This window comes from Ostrinia furnacalis, unplaced genomic scaffold (assembly GCF_004193835.3).
Source record: "Ostrinia furnacalis isolate ACB-3 unplaced genomic scaffold, ASM419383v2 OfSCF4915, whole genome shotgun sequence".
In the NCBI taxonomy this organism is placed as follows: domain Eukaryota; kingdom Metazoa; phylum Arthropoda; class Insecta; order Lepidoptera; family Crambidae; genus Ostrinia; species Ostrinia furnacalis.
Window position 1 is genome coordinate 2,736,498 of NW_021135154.1, and position 15,432 is coordinate 2,751,929.

General features: G+C 36.9%; 1 protein-coding gene and 1 long non-coding RNA gene across 2 annotated transcripts; both read right to left on the reverse strand.

Annotated features, from left to right (window-relative positions):
• Nucleotides 1-2,466: 2,466 nt before the first annotated feature.
• Nucleotides 2,467-13,850, reverse strand: LOC114360222 (roundabout homolog 1). The gene is made up of 17 exons (XM_028314837.1): nucleotides 13,549-13,850; nucleotides 12,642-12,834; nucleotides 8,180-8,283; nucleotides 7,628-7,781; nucleotides 6,782-6,986; nucleotides 6,390-6,576; nucleotides 6,187-6,311; nucleotides 5,972-6,106; nucleotides 5,696-5,893; nucleotides 5,315-5,621; nucleotides 5,114-5,229; nucleotides 4,823-5,034; nucleotides 4,559-4,719; nucleotides 4,352-4,483; nucleotides 4,127-4,278; nucleotides 3,564-4,018; nucleotides 2,467-3,482 (listed from the first exon to the last, which is right to left on the reverse strand). The coding sequence occupies exons 1-17, from the start codon at nucleotides 13,643-13,645 to the stop codon at nucleotides 3,401-3,403; spliced, it is 3,015 nt and encodes a 1,004-aa protein (XP_028170638.1). The 5' UTR covers nucleotides 13,646-13,850; the 3' UTR covers nucleotides 2,467-3,400.
• Nucleotides 10,482-11,059, reverse strand: LOC114360223 (uncharacterized). Its single transcript, XR_003656489.1, has 2 exons — nucleotides 10,866-11,059; nucleotides 10,482-10,557 (listed from the first exon to the last, which is right to left on the reverse strand). It is a non-coding gene; the product is annotated as an uncharacterized LOC114360223 (long non-coding RNA).
• Nucleotides 13,851-15,432: the final 1,582 nt, after the last annotated feature.

A 15,432-nucleotide genomic window follows, 5' to 3' on the forward strand; every position in this document is an offset into this window, starting at 1 on the left:
GAACAACTGCCCACATACGAAAATAACGCAATCGATTGTGCCTTGTACGTCATTGCTAATGGATACTCTTTCGACTGTCACCCACCCATCTGTAATACCATTACGTTATTACTTTTGACAGGAACATGCATCTGGATTGATTACGCGTGTAATATTAATCACACATCTCATTACTATCGGGACTTGTTCTTCTTTTGTCAAAGGACGCCGCGAGTCATTTGTTTTAACTTGTCACTCCGAACGCTTTCTTTCTCCTACACAATGACTGTGTAAGGCTGAGACTACACTAACTAAAGCGAGGTTTATCATTAAAGAATTGAACATTTTTATACAGGTAAGTAAACTTTTAACTACTTAGTACTACTGTACGTTCTAAGAAGTATAAACTTTTATAATAGGTAAATACTTACTCAACATAAAAACATTTCCACTCCACAAGTGTTTTAAAGCTTAATGTAACCTTATCATGAACACTAGTGTGACTTAAGCTTTATCCGATGTATCGTCGATTAAACGCATGAGCTTTTTATTTACTTAATTTACTTTTGATGGCGATCGTGATACCGGGGGCGCGGTCAAATCAAACTAATGCTTATTTTTATTGCCGTTCTGGATTCGTACTTTCCCAGATAAAACTATGAACTGGCTGATTTAAGCTATGACTTAAAGTGAATATAAAAAAGTAAAAAATTAAATAAAATAGGTCCAAGAAGGTAAGTCTAAAGTAAAATTTATAACCTCCCCATAACTCAATACATTAACATTTGCCCCTCCCGTGATTCAAACCCGCAACTGCAGCTGGCCATTTGCCCAGCTATCAAGGCGATAATCGCCTAATCATTCACCACAAAAAACCTGTAGCCAAAAATCAAATCGCGCCAAAGTCATGTATTGTGTACCTTCCCCTACTTTACTCGTATGTAGGTACATTTTTCCCTCTGACTCTTGACTCTAGGGGGCTCTTTGCCCCAAAACCGTGGGGAGAGCTGATTAATAAGGAAAATAAAAAACCCGCTGCCTGTTTGATGATTGAAAGGAGTCACGTTCTCCTCTGCGGAAAACGGATTGTGAATTCTAATTTGCCCCGGGGCAAAGTGAAATTTGATGACGTATGAAACAAGGGGTTTGCTCTATTAATTTGTGTTTTAAGGGTGGATAACTTAATTTTTGTAAGTTTATAAAAACATGACTACTATCAGATTAAGTACTAATAGAATCATCTCATTCAAAAGGTGGAAAAACAATTGGATAAAATAATATTAAAATTAGTTAGTTTCGTATTATTTGCCTACGTAGCTTAGTTACTCTTACTAGTACCAATACCAAGTAAGCATAAAAATAGTCGCCTGACCAAATTTTTACTGGTACGGTCTATACTTACCTTGAAAATCCATTTAAATACTCACCGAACTTCTCAGCACTCACCAATTAATAAAACTCAACACCTATCTCAAGTAGGTCTCAACTTTAAACAATCTCAACACGAAGAGCGATCTCACGCCTTATTAAACTAACTACTGCCTCTTCGACGGGCTGTCACCCAACACCTGGTGAGAAATGCAATCAAGTTTAATTATTACGGGTATTAATAACAAGGGTGCACTTGGGGGAATGCGCGGTTGCCATGGCAACACCCCACGGTACGCAGCCTGCAATACAAGTACGTTCGTAATTTATGGGGTAAGCTGATTACAGCTGTAATTGTAGGCACTTTCAGGAGGCTCGCTGTTTCAAGCTGTTGGCAGTGAAACACCATTGGATGGTATCTGCTTGTCAACGGAAGATTATGTTTGAGAGTGGGAGATTTAAGCTCGCGACTTACTGCAGATAAAGTTTCATAATGTAAAATGCTTGGTTTAGCCTATTTAACTTTCGCCAAATATTCTTGAAACCCACTAAACCTTGGGGTTTGGAAGTATGGACGACGGTACACCAAAGTTAAATAAAGAGACACCAAGCAGTTGATGTGATACTTAATGCTTTTCAATACAAAATGTAGTCTGATAAGCTGTCGATCGATAGATACTGTGAGCATTAGACTTTAGTAAAACTGCCCAAAAAAGAAAGAATTTTATAAGGCAGTGTAAAAATCAAGAGATACACAAGATCTTATTTAAACAGCGCTAAAATAACCACTCCATTTGCAAGGTAGTGCGGAGGCGGATTCAGACCGATTAACAAGCAATTCACGCTTTACGCGGGAGTTAAGATTTTTAATTGCGAAGAAACGACGCGGTGTATTGGCCAATTAACTCTTCGCACTGCCCGTTTAAATACTATAAAATGAGCGTTAAGTCACGGAAATTAGAGCTAGTGTTCGAGCTCTGAAAGTTCGAAAGACGAAAACGCTTAAATTTGGAATGCATTGGAATTTCTTTTTTATTTGATGCTGGCCACTATACCACACACAAGTGGCGAAATGCTTTTTTTTTCAAATAGGTTTGGATCTGAATAAAAACCACAATATAAAAATGTAAATTAGTTTAATAATGCTGACTGGTTTATGTTAACCTACAAAAATTATTGATTCGACACTGTATAGGAATCAGTTCGTTACAAATGCATTAGACTACTTTGTAAAATTCAATCAAATCCATATTGGTTCGTTTCGTTAAGGTAATAATCCACTATATGGAATAAATTTCAAAATGAATGTTAAAATTGTATAAGGATATCAAACATTTAAAAGTATTTACAAAACAAAATTTTAGATAGGAAATTATACTATATCACAGTCACTAGAAAATATGAAACCTAATAGCCTACATTACGTCATAGCAGTCTATTGAAAACACATCCACAAGAGCTAAGACTCCACAAACCGACTATTACACCGTCACGTAACCTGTTATTAACAGAAATGATACTTGCTTGCTACATCGTAAAACATATCCGAGAGAACCGAGCTTAAGTGACTGTCGTTCGATAAATATCGTAGTTAAACCAAAATACAAGCCGTATGTTATGTAAAATGTTGAGTAACTTTCTAAAGAAGTAGCAGTCTTTGTTTTAAATGGACTTTTATTTTTAAACTCGGAATAAAGGCCATTCGCTACCATAAGTGTTTTGAGTTTTGACCGTAACCAAGTTTATTTCGACATCTTAAGTTCCAAAAACATTGAGTTTAGTAAGAGCTCTAAAGTTACATACTACTCAGTGCATTTATATTTTATTTTTATAATACAACTTTATGTTGAATGTTGGCACTGTTATTAACCGTTTTATCCATATTCATTTCAGGTCCACTTATAATGACGGTGTAAAAGACACCCACCTCACTTTAAATAACCACAAAATTTCCAAAATATGCATAGACGTTTTTACAATATTTACAATTAACTATAGTATTGCTTGGATTACGTACTAATGATATTCGTTTACAACATGACTTTAATAATGATTAACTTCGATACGTGTGTCCTGAACAACCTGATGCGCCTGAATGACTGGCATATGCTTGCATTTCTCTATAAGGCGATTCTCTGTAACAAACACACAAATTTACCTAAAAAGGTCAAAGAAATTGAAGAATTGCAGCATAATTTAGAAGGAATACAACATACCTTTCATAAGGGGGTGGTGGAAGAATATCGCACAAATTCATTCTGCAATTCTGTTCACTTCTCCCACTTCTCTCTGAATGTCTTGTATCTTGCGTTCCTTGTCTAAAAGTGTTCTCTCTGCCCATCCAATGCCACTGAGGATAGTCATATTCCACTTCAGCCATAGCCCATTCTTTATTTGCATCATGATTACTTGATGACCTTGAATGATGAGTCTTACAAGACGGGCAATCATCAATAGACATTTCTTGGATATCGTCTATGTCGTTTCCACATTTCGTCATTTCGCTGTAGTCCTTTGTTAATGTGGAGCTGCTGCTTCGGCAGCAAGTGGAACATTCTTCGTTGGAATACTGATTGCTTTCGCCATACGATCGCACCATGCTGTTGTCGTAGGAACCTGGACTGACAGCGCATTTCATACAGGAATCTTCTGCGTCCGTGTGATCCTGCAACTGAAGAAAACCATTAGGGAGGTACTCCATATTCTGATGGCAATGGTCTATTCTATAATGGAAGACTCCTCGTGAGGCAAGCTGCCAGTACTGTAATTAACATTATACCTGATAGTTGAGTTCTGTGTAGATAGCACTGGACGCGTATGGTTCAGGGGCGATTCTTCTGTGATCTTCTTGAGGCATGGCACTCATATTACTTGTATGCTGAGGCAGAGTATACTCTGCTTCCATAGCCATTGTTCCTATAGAATGACCACCTATGATTAAGGTTATCAATTAGTTCATAATCTAGATCATGGTTAAAAATCACCTTAAATTATTTCAACTTACTATGAAGTAGACTCTGATGGCAATTCAAAATTTCTATCCTAGGCTCGCTCGAACCCTCAAACATTGGTCTCTCTCTAAGCCAAACAGCTTCTTTTCCTAACAAACATTGTTGAGCATTTGCGATTGCTGTATCTAAAATAGAAAATAATAATTAAGTATTTTTAAGAATTACGATGAAAAATGCTAGCAAAATTTTAAAATTCTTACTTGTAGCATTTTGACTCTTCCTTTGCTTCGAGGAGCGTCGTCTAATAAAAACAATAACTCCAGCGCCAACTAATACCAGAATCAATAAAATCACGCACAACGCTAAAAGCCAAGTTTCTTGGAACATTGTCAATATTGCTTTATCTCTTGCTGGCTCAGTCCTGAAACAATTTTAATGTAAATTACTAGGGGTGTCGTGCTATAAAACAGAGGCTACACAGAAATTTACTAAGTGACAAGGTAATAAAAAATAATAGAACTTACTGGACATAATGTCTTTGAATCTGTGTAGGGACCATGTGTATGTGAGCTGGAGTACTAAAAGGCCCATTTCCGCGTTTCGTAACAGCAGCAGCTCGTGCACTGTATCTACCACCAGCTCGCAAGGAACTAGCCGCAGCCGCCCGCGTCCGAGCCCCCAGTGACATCTGCCCCACCACGCGACCACCGTTCCCTCCACCAACCCTCACCTCAATCTAAAGCAAACCGAATTAAAACTTTCCAAAAGTAAATTTAAGTAGCCGAAGTTAAATTCCGAATAGAAAAAAGACTAACCAAGTAACCAGAAAGTTCACCGTTCCAAGTATGCACGGGCGGCGGATCCCACCGAATCCACGCTGACGTCGCATTTATCACTCCGGCTGAAATGCTTTGCGGCGGCGCCGATGGAACTAAAATGTACACAAATACGTTAGCTATAGGAACTTCGTGCATAAAACGTACTCGACTTTAATAAAACAGAATCATCAATCTTACCATCTTCTTCAGTGAAACCTGACTTCAAATTGGAAGGTTTCCCTAACAATAATTTGTAAAACGGCATCAAAAACACATCGTATTGAGCATAGGGCATCAAACCAGTCAAAACGTGACTAGACGATCCACTGTTATGGACAGTGGTCATGGATATGTTTTCAAATTTACTGAATTCGGCTAAACTGTCGATTAATGTTGTGTTATTGCCTGGCGAGTTGTGCGCTTCTAATGCATATTGTCTATTTAGAGACGTCCCATTAAACCATATTTTCACGCCTTCAAGGTATTCATTGTAATCGGTTAAAACCTGAAACAAAAAATCCTATAGCTACAAGTTCGAAACTTTATACCCAAGAATGTTTCGTGAACAAAGTTACTTACGTCCCAGACGACTTTTAATGTAGTTGCCGACGTCCCTTCTACCCTCCTCAACGCTAAAACGTCTTGTTGTAAATATCTTCGTGCCTGTACTAATTCGTATTGCGTCATTGGCGGATGGTTTTGAGGCTTCCCCAGTTCTGGATAGGGTGATGATGACTCTGAGTCTCCTTTGAATGCGTTGGCTTCTCTTCTTAGAACCTAAAATGGATCTTAAATTATTGCCACTGCGACATAAAACTGCTTGTCTCGTGTAATTAAATTATGATAGTCTCTAACCTGCAGAGTAGCTGTATGCAAAGCACTCCCCGCGGCGCTTACTGCCACACAAGTAAGCCTCCCAGCATGTTGTGTCATCACCCGGTCCAAATATAAGGACCCCGAACCGTGAGATGACTTTGGGAATACCAATTCCTGTGAATCGAATTATAATTTGACATATCACTGGTAATTTAACTGTCTTATGGTTGAAATAATAATATAAATCAAGTTACCTGAGATCCCTCCATAGTCCAAAATACAACAGGTTTAGGAGACCCATCAGCTTCACATGGGAAAGACACAGCTTCTCCTTCCCAAGCAGTTTGGTCTGAAGGCACTCTCGTGAAATGAGGTAAAGCTAAAAAAAAACAAGGTTACATTAAGATAACATAATAAATACTCACTTATTTGTGACTATTATTGTAAAAGTACTTACAGTGAACAGTGAGAATAGCAGCAGCATGACTATTTCCAGCAGGACTCTCCGCTTTGCAAGTGTACACTCCTGCATCCGAAGGTGTGACTCTGTCTATCCTCAACGATCCTCTCCTAATGATAGCATAGGGTGATAACGAGCCGTTATCTCGAGACCATATCACTGAAACGTCAGATTCTGGAGACGCCTAAAATTGGAATTTGATTTTGATAAATAATCGGCCGTCGAAAGTTAGGCAGCAAATTTCAATACATGGAGAATCTGATCAGATTTCCAGTAAGATAAGACTTCAGGATATTAACAAACTTAAAATCAAGTTACGGAAATTAAATAACTTTAATTGATTAATGATTACTGATACATGGAAGCTTTCAAGCCACGTGTCGACTTACTTGACAGTGAAACTCGATGTTCTGGCCTATTAGCGCCGTTATGTTATTAGGTTTCACTAGAAAATGTGGTCTCCGTAATACGAGTAAGGTGGCAGGACGTGACTGCCTCTCGCCCGCCACATTTGATGCCACACATCTATACACGCCGCTGTCCGAAGGAAGACTTTCGAGAATTTTCAAATTTCCTCCATCTACCACGGATATCCTGCAATATAATTCTCGTTACTTTTCTTGGTTCTCTTTCATGTGAACTCATATTTTGTTACTCTTTGCAATGAAATCTAAGCCTAGGCGCAGACCACCGATTTTTTGTCGGCCTATAGTTGAGTCGGGCTGAGAATCAGTATGGACATGTGTATGAAAGCGCGCACATTACACCGATTTGGTATCGGAAGATCCCAGAATCGGGCCCAACTATCGGCCAACTAAAAATCGGTGGTCTGCGCCTAGGCTAACGGTTAACACGTAGACGCATATTTTACAATGTTCTAGGCATTCAATTGCGAGTTCTATCGTCAATATCAAATCAGCTTGAGCAAGCCAGACTGTCTGGTATGTGAATTAATTTAGACATGGGGTACAGTCTACTGGACATTTTAGTTCCAAAATAGCACCTATTCCAGCTAAATAAGGTGCCACAGTTTTATTAAGGTTGATGTGTGACTATTAAATAGCACTTTTAGACTAGTGAATTGATGCAGCGAGGATATCGCGTGATGTTAAGCAATAAACCAATAATATTCAAAACCCATCTACGCATTATCGCCAGTATTTATGTTCTGGTAACAATAGACCTTTTGTCCTTTAAAATAAGTCTCACATTAAGGCAGTATTTATAACAATTACCTTCCATTAACCTCCACGTCCAGGCTCTGTCCATCCTTCGTCCAGTGTACGCCAGGATCGGGCACGCCTCTTGGAGCAGAACATTCTAATAACGCTGGCTCCCCACTCGCTACTTTAAAATCCCGTGGTTCCGATCTGAAGTCGTCACGGAGAACTAAAAAAATACTCTTACTTAATACGAATACCATTATTTTGTGTATAAAATACTTAGGTATATCTATGAATTTATTTTTTCCACACAACAATATCAATTGTAGAAGTTAGTATGGTAACTAACTACATTTATTTTTGTTATTTTATCATTATTTCAGTCATGATTCAATTATTTCATTCTAACACAGTATAATATTTCTCTACCAATTTAACATATTCTTTAGTCATTCTAAGACTGGGTTGCAGTCAGTTAAACTCCATACAATGAGACAAGAGGTAGAGCAACTTGGCTTAAGCATCGATCGAGACACCTCCAACGAAAACCAGTAGAGTTTGCTGAAAATTCCAGCTCGCATTCCCCGAGCTTACACATAGCATATGTTTTATTAATGCACTTACCGGCTATAGTGAGCGTGGCGTTCTTGCTAACCGCTTCTCCCACGGAGTTGCGCGCGACACACCAGTACACCCCCTCGTCACTCTCCTTTTTCCCTCGCATAACCCTACAAAACGTACGCGTTAATTTTTACGTTATCGTATTAAGCTTTGGCCAAACCAACGCGGGCGATGGCGATCACTGCGCGTGCACAGATCACCGCGACCAATGAAGCGTTGATGTGAACTTTTTACTCATCGCTACAAATTCATACACGACATCTGATCGCCATCGCGCACGCAGGCTGCAAGGCTAATATTATGGTTGAATATTAATTTGTAGTTTGAAAGTTACACAACGAAGACCTTTTAAGTACGTGTAATGGTCATTAGGAAACAATATCTATCATAGAATTAAATAAGTTCTTGCTAACCGCTTCCCCTACGGAGTTGCGCGCGACACACCAGTACATTCTCGTCACTCTCCTTTTTTCCTCGCATAACCCTAAAAAACGCGCGTTAATTTTTGCGTTATCGTATTAGGCTTTGGCCAAACCAACGCGTGCAGATCGCATCAGCGATGATGATGGCGATTACTTACTGCGCGTGCAACGCGACCAATGACAGGACGCGTTGATGTGAACTCATCGCTACAAATAGGTAAACGATATCTGATTGCCATCGCGCACGCAGGCTGCATGCTGCGTTAGTTTGGCCGAACCTTTACAAGGGTAATATGTTGAATATTTGAAAATTACGCAACGAACACCTTTAAGTACGTGTAATGGTCATTAGCAAACAGTATCTATCATAGAATTATGTCGTTCTTCCCCCACGGAGTTGCGCGCGACACACCGGTACACCCCTATGTAACTTTTTTTTTGCCGCGCATAACCCTACAAAACGTAGCACATTAATTTTTACGTTATCGCGTTACAGGGTAATGAGGTTGAATATTGATTAGTGGTTTGAAAGTTAGACGAACACCTTTATGTACATGTAAAACTCATCAGTCCTTGACTAAGGCACCCATAATATGCCTGGTGTTTTTTGTTACGTTAGACTTCAGATTTGTATGCTCTGTCACGTCATAATATGATAAAAGTTATCATAGAATTAAATGCTATAGATAAAGGCATCTACAAAGTGTAAAAAATGCATCGTAGTACAAAATCAAACGTTATTTTCCAAAACGCAGTAAGAAAAGTTAACAACATGAAGATAACAACTCGAAGTCCTCTGCACATAAAAAAATTTACTGGGAAAATTTTTTTTTCCAGCTTGTTAAAATATTAATTTTCCATAAGGACACGTGCATTTGTATTAGCGATGGGNTAAATCGACTGTAAAGTTTCGATTTCATAAAAAAGGAAGTGTATTTTTACGGCGAACAATTGGGAAATAAATTTTCTTGTTACTGGTATCATTCCCGTATTTAATTTTTGAAAGCCAAATTCAAGCAAAATACGCGTCGAATCGTAGTAGGGGAGACCGGGGATAGTTGACTAATTTTTTACTAAATCATAAATATTTTTTGTGTTTTCATCCATACAGACAAATAAATCGCATTAATGGATAGAAGAACTATTAAACTAATAAAAAACAACAAAACATAGTTCATTATTAAATATTATCATCATATTTAAATGCATTTTATAGAACATCAACTCTTAGTCAATCTACCCCGGTTCCGGGGTAGATTGACTATATGCCCGGGGTAAGTAGACCTACGTATCAATAAGCAAGAAATTATGAGCAGAGTCAAGTAATAAAACACTGTTTTAAATTTAATTGAACTCTTTATTCAAAAACAATTATAATCAGGTACAAGACATCTTTAATAAGTCTTTAAAAAAACTATAAACTTTTTAAACTAAAATCTTCAATCTTCTTAAATCACATATCAATCTTTGTATACAGGGTGTCCCAGATGGGTGAATCAAACTGATAGGGGAGGCAGCTCTAAAAATGTACTATCCCTAAAAAAATATGAAAAAAAAAGCTCATAAGGACACAATTTTTTTTAAAGTGAAAATAAATCATCTTTGCCTAAGTATCTGGCTATAATTGCTGCGTTTGGAGTTTATTTGTACTTTTTATTACTAATATTAATTGTACATGATCGCTTCGTTTATCTGTAAACAAACTTTTGAAAATAATTACTAGATTTCGAGTTTAGAGCACTTTATTAAAAAAAAAATCCGAACTCAATTTTTTTTTCCATATTTTTTTGGGATAGTACATTAGTAGATCTACCTCCCCTAGCAGTTTGATTCACCCATTCTGTGACACCCTGTATAGTACTTTTACGTTATTTCTTCTATTATCTAAACGTGGCGCCGCTTTAGGAAAGGGTCTTATTTCTTCATCGTTCAGTCGTTCGTTTATAGATCCTCATCGTGCTGTAGCAATAAAAAGAATGTATGTATTAAGAATCGAATAAATAGATAATTTTAAAGATATTTTAAACTCAAAATGTTATTCGGGTTGGTTGATTCAACCAGCCCCGAAAGAAATTAGTCTACCAACCCCAAACGACATTTTAAGTTTCGATGGCATGGATAACCTACACACTGCCACCTAATAAAGAAATAATACAAGAAATAATATCAATATGGACTCATAAAACACTCTGACTAATAGGCAAACGGTTAACATAAAATGTGTAGGTACCAAATCAAAAAATATGCAACACGAAAATATTACTTACATGATATGAAAACAAATCACGGGTCACTACTCGAAAACGGCGTGTGCCGGCGACGCGGCGTTACCGACGACTGAGCAGGGGGCGGAGAGTGATACACGGCTGCGCTGGGATCACACAACACTCAAACCATTGGCGAGTTTTTGGCGGTTAGTCTACCTACCCCTATAGTCAACTATCCCCGGTCTCCCCTACTTACTTATGAAATGTAACACTGGTCACTTTCTTTAGTTTTTCTGATATATTTAGACACCCTTTCACAGCACAAACCGTCTTAATTAATTAAAAGTCGTCGGACGTGTTTACCAATTTTTCACTTTGACAGTTCATGTGACGTTTACGAGTAAGCCATTCTGGCTTACTAAAATCTGCCTCACCTTTCGTGCACTGACTATCTATCTAGGTTTTATTAATCTAAGGGTTAAATATTAAATTGTAGTTTGAAAGTTACACAATGAACACCGTTAAGTACGTGTAATGGTCATTAGTAAACAGTATCCATCATAGAATTATTTGTCGTTCTTCCCTCACGGAGTTGCGCGCGACACACTAGTACACCCCTTCGTCACTTTCTTTTTTGCCGCGCATAACCCTACAAAACGCGCGTTAATTTTTACGTTATCGCGTTACAGGGTAATGAGATTGAATATTGATTAGTGGTTTGAAAGTTAGACGAACACCTTTATGTACGTGTAAAACTCTTCAGTGTGCCTACCATGAGTTTACGTTAGGTGAGCTCGCTAGCGAATACGTCAAAAAATTCTATAAAGATTTTATTTCTTGAAAGTAGCCGCTAGGGGCGCTGCACAATATGTCATACATTTAAATGTCATTTTTTTACGCAATCGCTAGCGAGCACACCTAACGTAAACTCATGGTAGGCACACAGTTCATGACTGAGGCACCCATATGCCTGGTGTTTTTTGTTACGTTAGACTTCAGATTTGTATGCTCTGTCACGTCATAATATGACAAAAGTTATCATAGAATTAAATGCTGTCTATAGCTTTATCTATCAAGGCACCTACAAAGTGTAAAAAAATTCATCGTAGTACAAAATCAAACGTTGATTTTCCAAAACACAGTAAAAAAAGTTAACAACATAAAAATAACAACCCGAAGCCCTCTGCACATAAAAATTTTACTGGGAACATTTTATTTTCCAGCTTGTTAAAATATTAATTTTCCATAAGGACACGTGCATTTGTATGTATCGTCCAAACGAATTAAGTTTGTGAATACCCTATCTAATTTTTCTACACGATTTCTATTTTATGTTGCAAACCTTAATTCGAGTTCGTGAAGCGAAAACAATATCGATCTGGGTTTTTTCACCTGCAGAATGAGTCTAGTTGGCCGTAACACGTAATCTTTGCCGACAAACATTGATTTAGTTCTTACTTTATTTACCTGCTCTATCATATTTTAGTTATGCGTGCAAATAAATAAATAGAAGATTAGACACTACAAGTAAAAGACATAATTTTTCTTAATGAATTGTATAATAGGCAAAATGTGAAAAGCTTTTTCTATTTTTGTTCATTTTTAAATCAGGAATTAGGTAGTTTACTCCATTGACCAAAATTCGACTATAACCTTTACTTAATACGAGTAGTTAGGTATTCAATTTACCTACTTAGTTGGAGAGGATTCGATTGCCCCACAGAATGAGAGAATTTGGACAGCTCCTAAAAAGCTATTTATTAAAATAGCTAAAAAGCTATTTATTAAAATAGCTTTTTCAGCAAATGGATAAAGGTTTTAATAAAATGTACCAACCTAAGAAACAGCAATCCGTCTTCAAGCAGGACCCTATGAGGGTTGTCAGTCGGCGCGAGCGGTGCCCCATCTTTGTACCAATGGATTGTTGGCTTCGGCTTGCCCTCCGACACGCACCGTAGAGTCGCAGGTTCACTTCTCCCCACGATCGTATCCACAGGATGCTCCTTAATACGCGGCGCACGACTTTGAGCTTCAAAAAAATTCATCCACAATACTTCGTTATAAAAACTGTTTGAACAACAAACAGACAAACTTTTTTGATTACAAAAACTGTCCCCGTGTTTGCTTTGGGAGCAAACGAAGCGATGTAAACATGGGGTCCGTAATGGGTAAAATTAAGTTTGGGCGCAAATATTTGTAGGTAGTGAAACATTTTTCCGATAAATACATGAACATTCGATACTCTACTGTACTCTTGTCCTTGGTAAAGCAATTAATAAAAAATAATTTTATAATGAGGAGGAGAATGTTATTTTAAATGTAAGTAATTAAAGGGACACTAAAATGACAATTACTTGCAAAACATTAACATTTTCTTCTACAATTTGTTTACTTCATTTACTTAGTTCATTTAAATCTATAAAATGCTTAAAAAAGTATGATACTAAATCAATATTATAATACATTTCATTGCAATTTTATTGCAACCTTTGGGAGCTTTTCGGCAAACATTAATTAATATATCAAACAATGAATAAACACAATTAAGTAAATTTGACTGAATGTGATAAGATAAATTTCTCAGTAAACCTGCAAAAGAAAGTTCTACCAAATCTACACTTCCTCAACTAGGAAACTTTTATTATTAGTTAATATCATTGCTCACAAAGAACAGCTTTAAGCTTAGGACTCTAGCAGTCATAGAGCAAAAAAAATCGCCTTTGTTTAAACTTTTTTGGCTCACCTCTTGCGAATGGGTAACTGAACAAAAGATGCAAAACCACGACACTCTTGAACTGGTTCCATACACGTTTATCTGTTTTTATGGATCCCGCGACCATAATGACACTAATTAGTCACTTTGTCACACATATTTCGGCACTCAATCCAGAAACTTCACTTGTTTTTTAATCCAAAACTATCGGGCAAGATCGTAGTGAATATTTCGAAACATCGCGATGTGTTTGGAGCGCCTTGCGATACGACCTCCTCGTCTCAGTTCTTTGGGCTTACTGCCCCCTCTCTTGTTGTCATTTCGCGCCGACTCCGTAGCGTCGAGCTTTCGGACTGAAGCGAGGTCCGATGATGATTTAGCACGTGGTCACTTTTTTGCGAATCCTCGTGATAAATGCGTCCGTAAATCTGTATGGGTGTTTTGTTGAACAAATTAAAGCAGTTCGTAACCATAATAAATTATTCATTGTGTCTTTCAATAAAAACGATAATATTTTTCTGATGAATGCTTTCATTTACGTTTAACAAACCATTATAATAAAACATTGTTTTGTTTATTTACTTATTAAACATGATTGCTTAATTTTGTTTAACTGTGTATGACCACAGTTAAAACCAAATTAACTAATTATTCACAAGATAATGTTAATTCCTTTAACATTAAGTTATCGACACCCGACATTAACAATAAGAAATTTCGATCATTTTTTTCTATTGTTTTGCTGATACTTATGATGTTAGGATAGTAAAGATACTTACAATTAATAGAAAAACTAATAAGCATAATACATATTTTTATAACCATCTGTCCGATGTTATAATTATATCCCGTTTCATTTACCCCTTATCGAAAATTTAATATGTATATTGTTTTTGTGCTCTAACAACAAACTTAGCGAATACATGATGATAAACATAAAATTATGATTCATGCATGCAAATCCTTTATGCAAATAAATAATATCAGCAATTATAATAATACAATAGACGTATTTGTGTACAAAGCAAAATAAATTATTCAAGCTTTGCACACAAAGCTTTGTTTCATCAAACAATTATACGCTAATTAGTTTTCAAAATTACCAAACAAAATCCACTTAACCGATTTCATTTGAACACCTATCCCTGGATTAAACCAGGCCCAAATAAGGGAGCTTCGACAATTCTGACCACGCGTCAGGTTGAACGTGTCAATTGGGACGCTGAGGCATTCCCATCACGTATCTAGTTACCTAACTGTGGTGAGGCCACAAACTTACGAACTACTGGATAAGGGTGCTGATGTTGAAACAACTTGCAAATGTTTGCAGGGCCATAGAAAATAGGTGTAAGGATATCGACGCGAATCACTCATATACGCTTGAAATAATTAGAAACTCGTGAAGAGTAATAATAATTAAAACGATCATATTAAGACTTGGCATACGTAGCTAACTCAGACCCAAAAGTCAATACAACCCCTATAAATAAAAAAACTGGTAAAACTTATGTGGATATTTGTGTTGGTTAAAGTTTTTCAAGGTAAAAGCTTTGCTAAGTTCGAAAAAAGATGGACCCGGGATTGCTGCGATGAAAGTAATTCTTATTGCTCCATTAAATTTCTTAATAGTTACTCGTATTTTCATTACTATGATGATAAGTGCTCAATTTATTAACACAGAATAGAGCATAGAAAGTATACAGTAAAACGATGCAGAAAATTGGATCGATCAGTCAACAGATTAATATTTATAAATTGAAGCAATTAGTCTAAAATTCAATCAATGCAAATTATAGATGGAACGATAGCAAACAAGATCTTCCAAGGAGATAAAGTACTAAATAAATTACCAATGAATGTGAAATGATCACAAATTGAAACTGTTTTATGCTAAAGATAATAATTATGGTCATT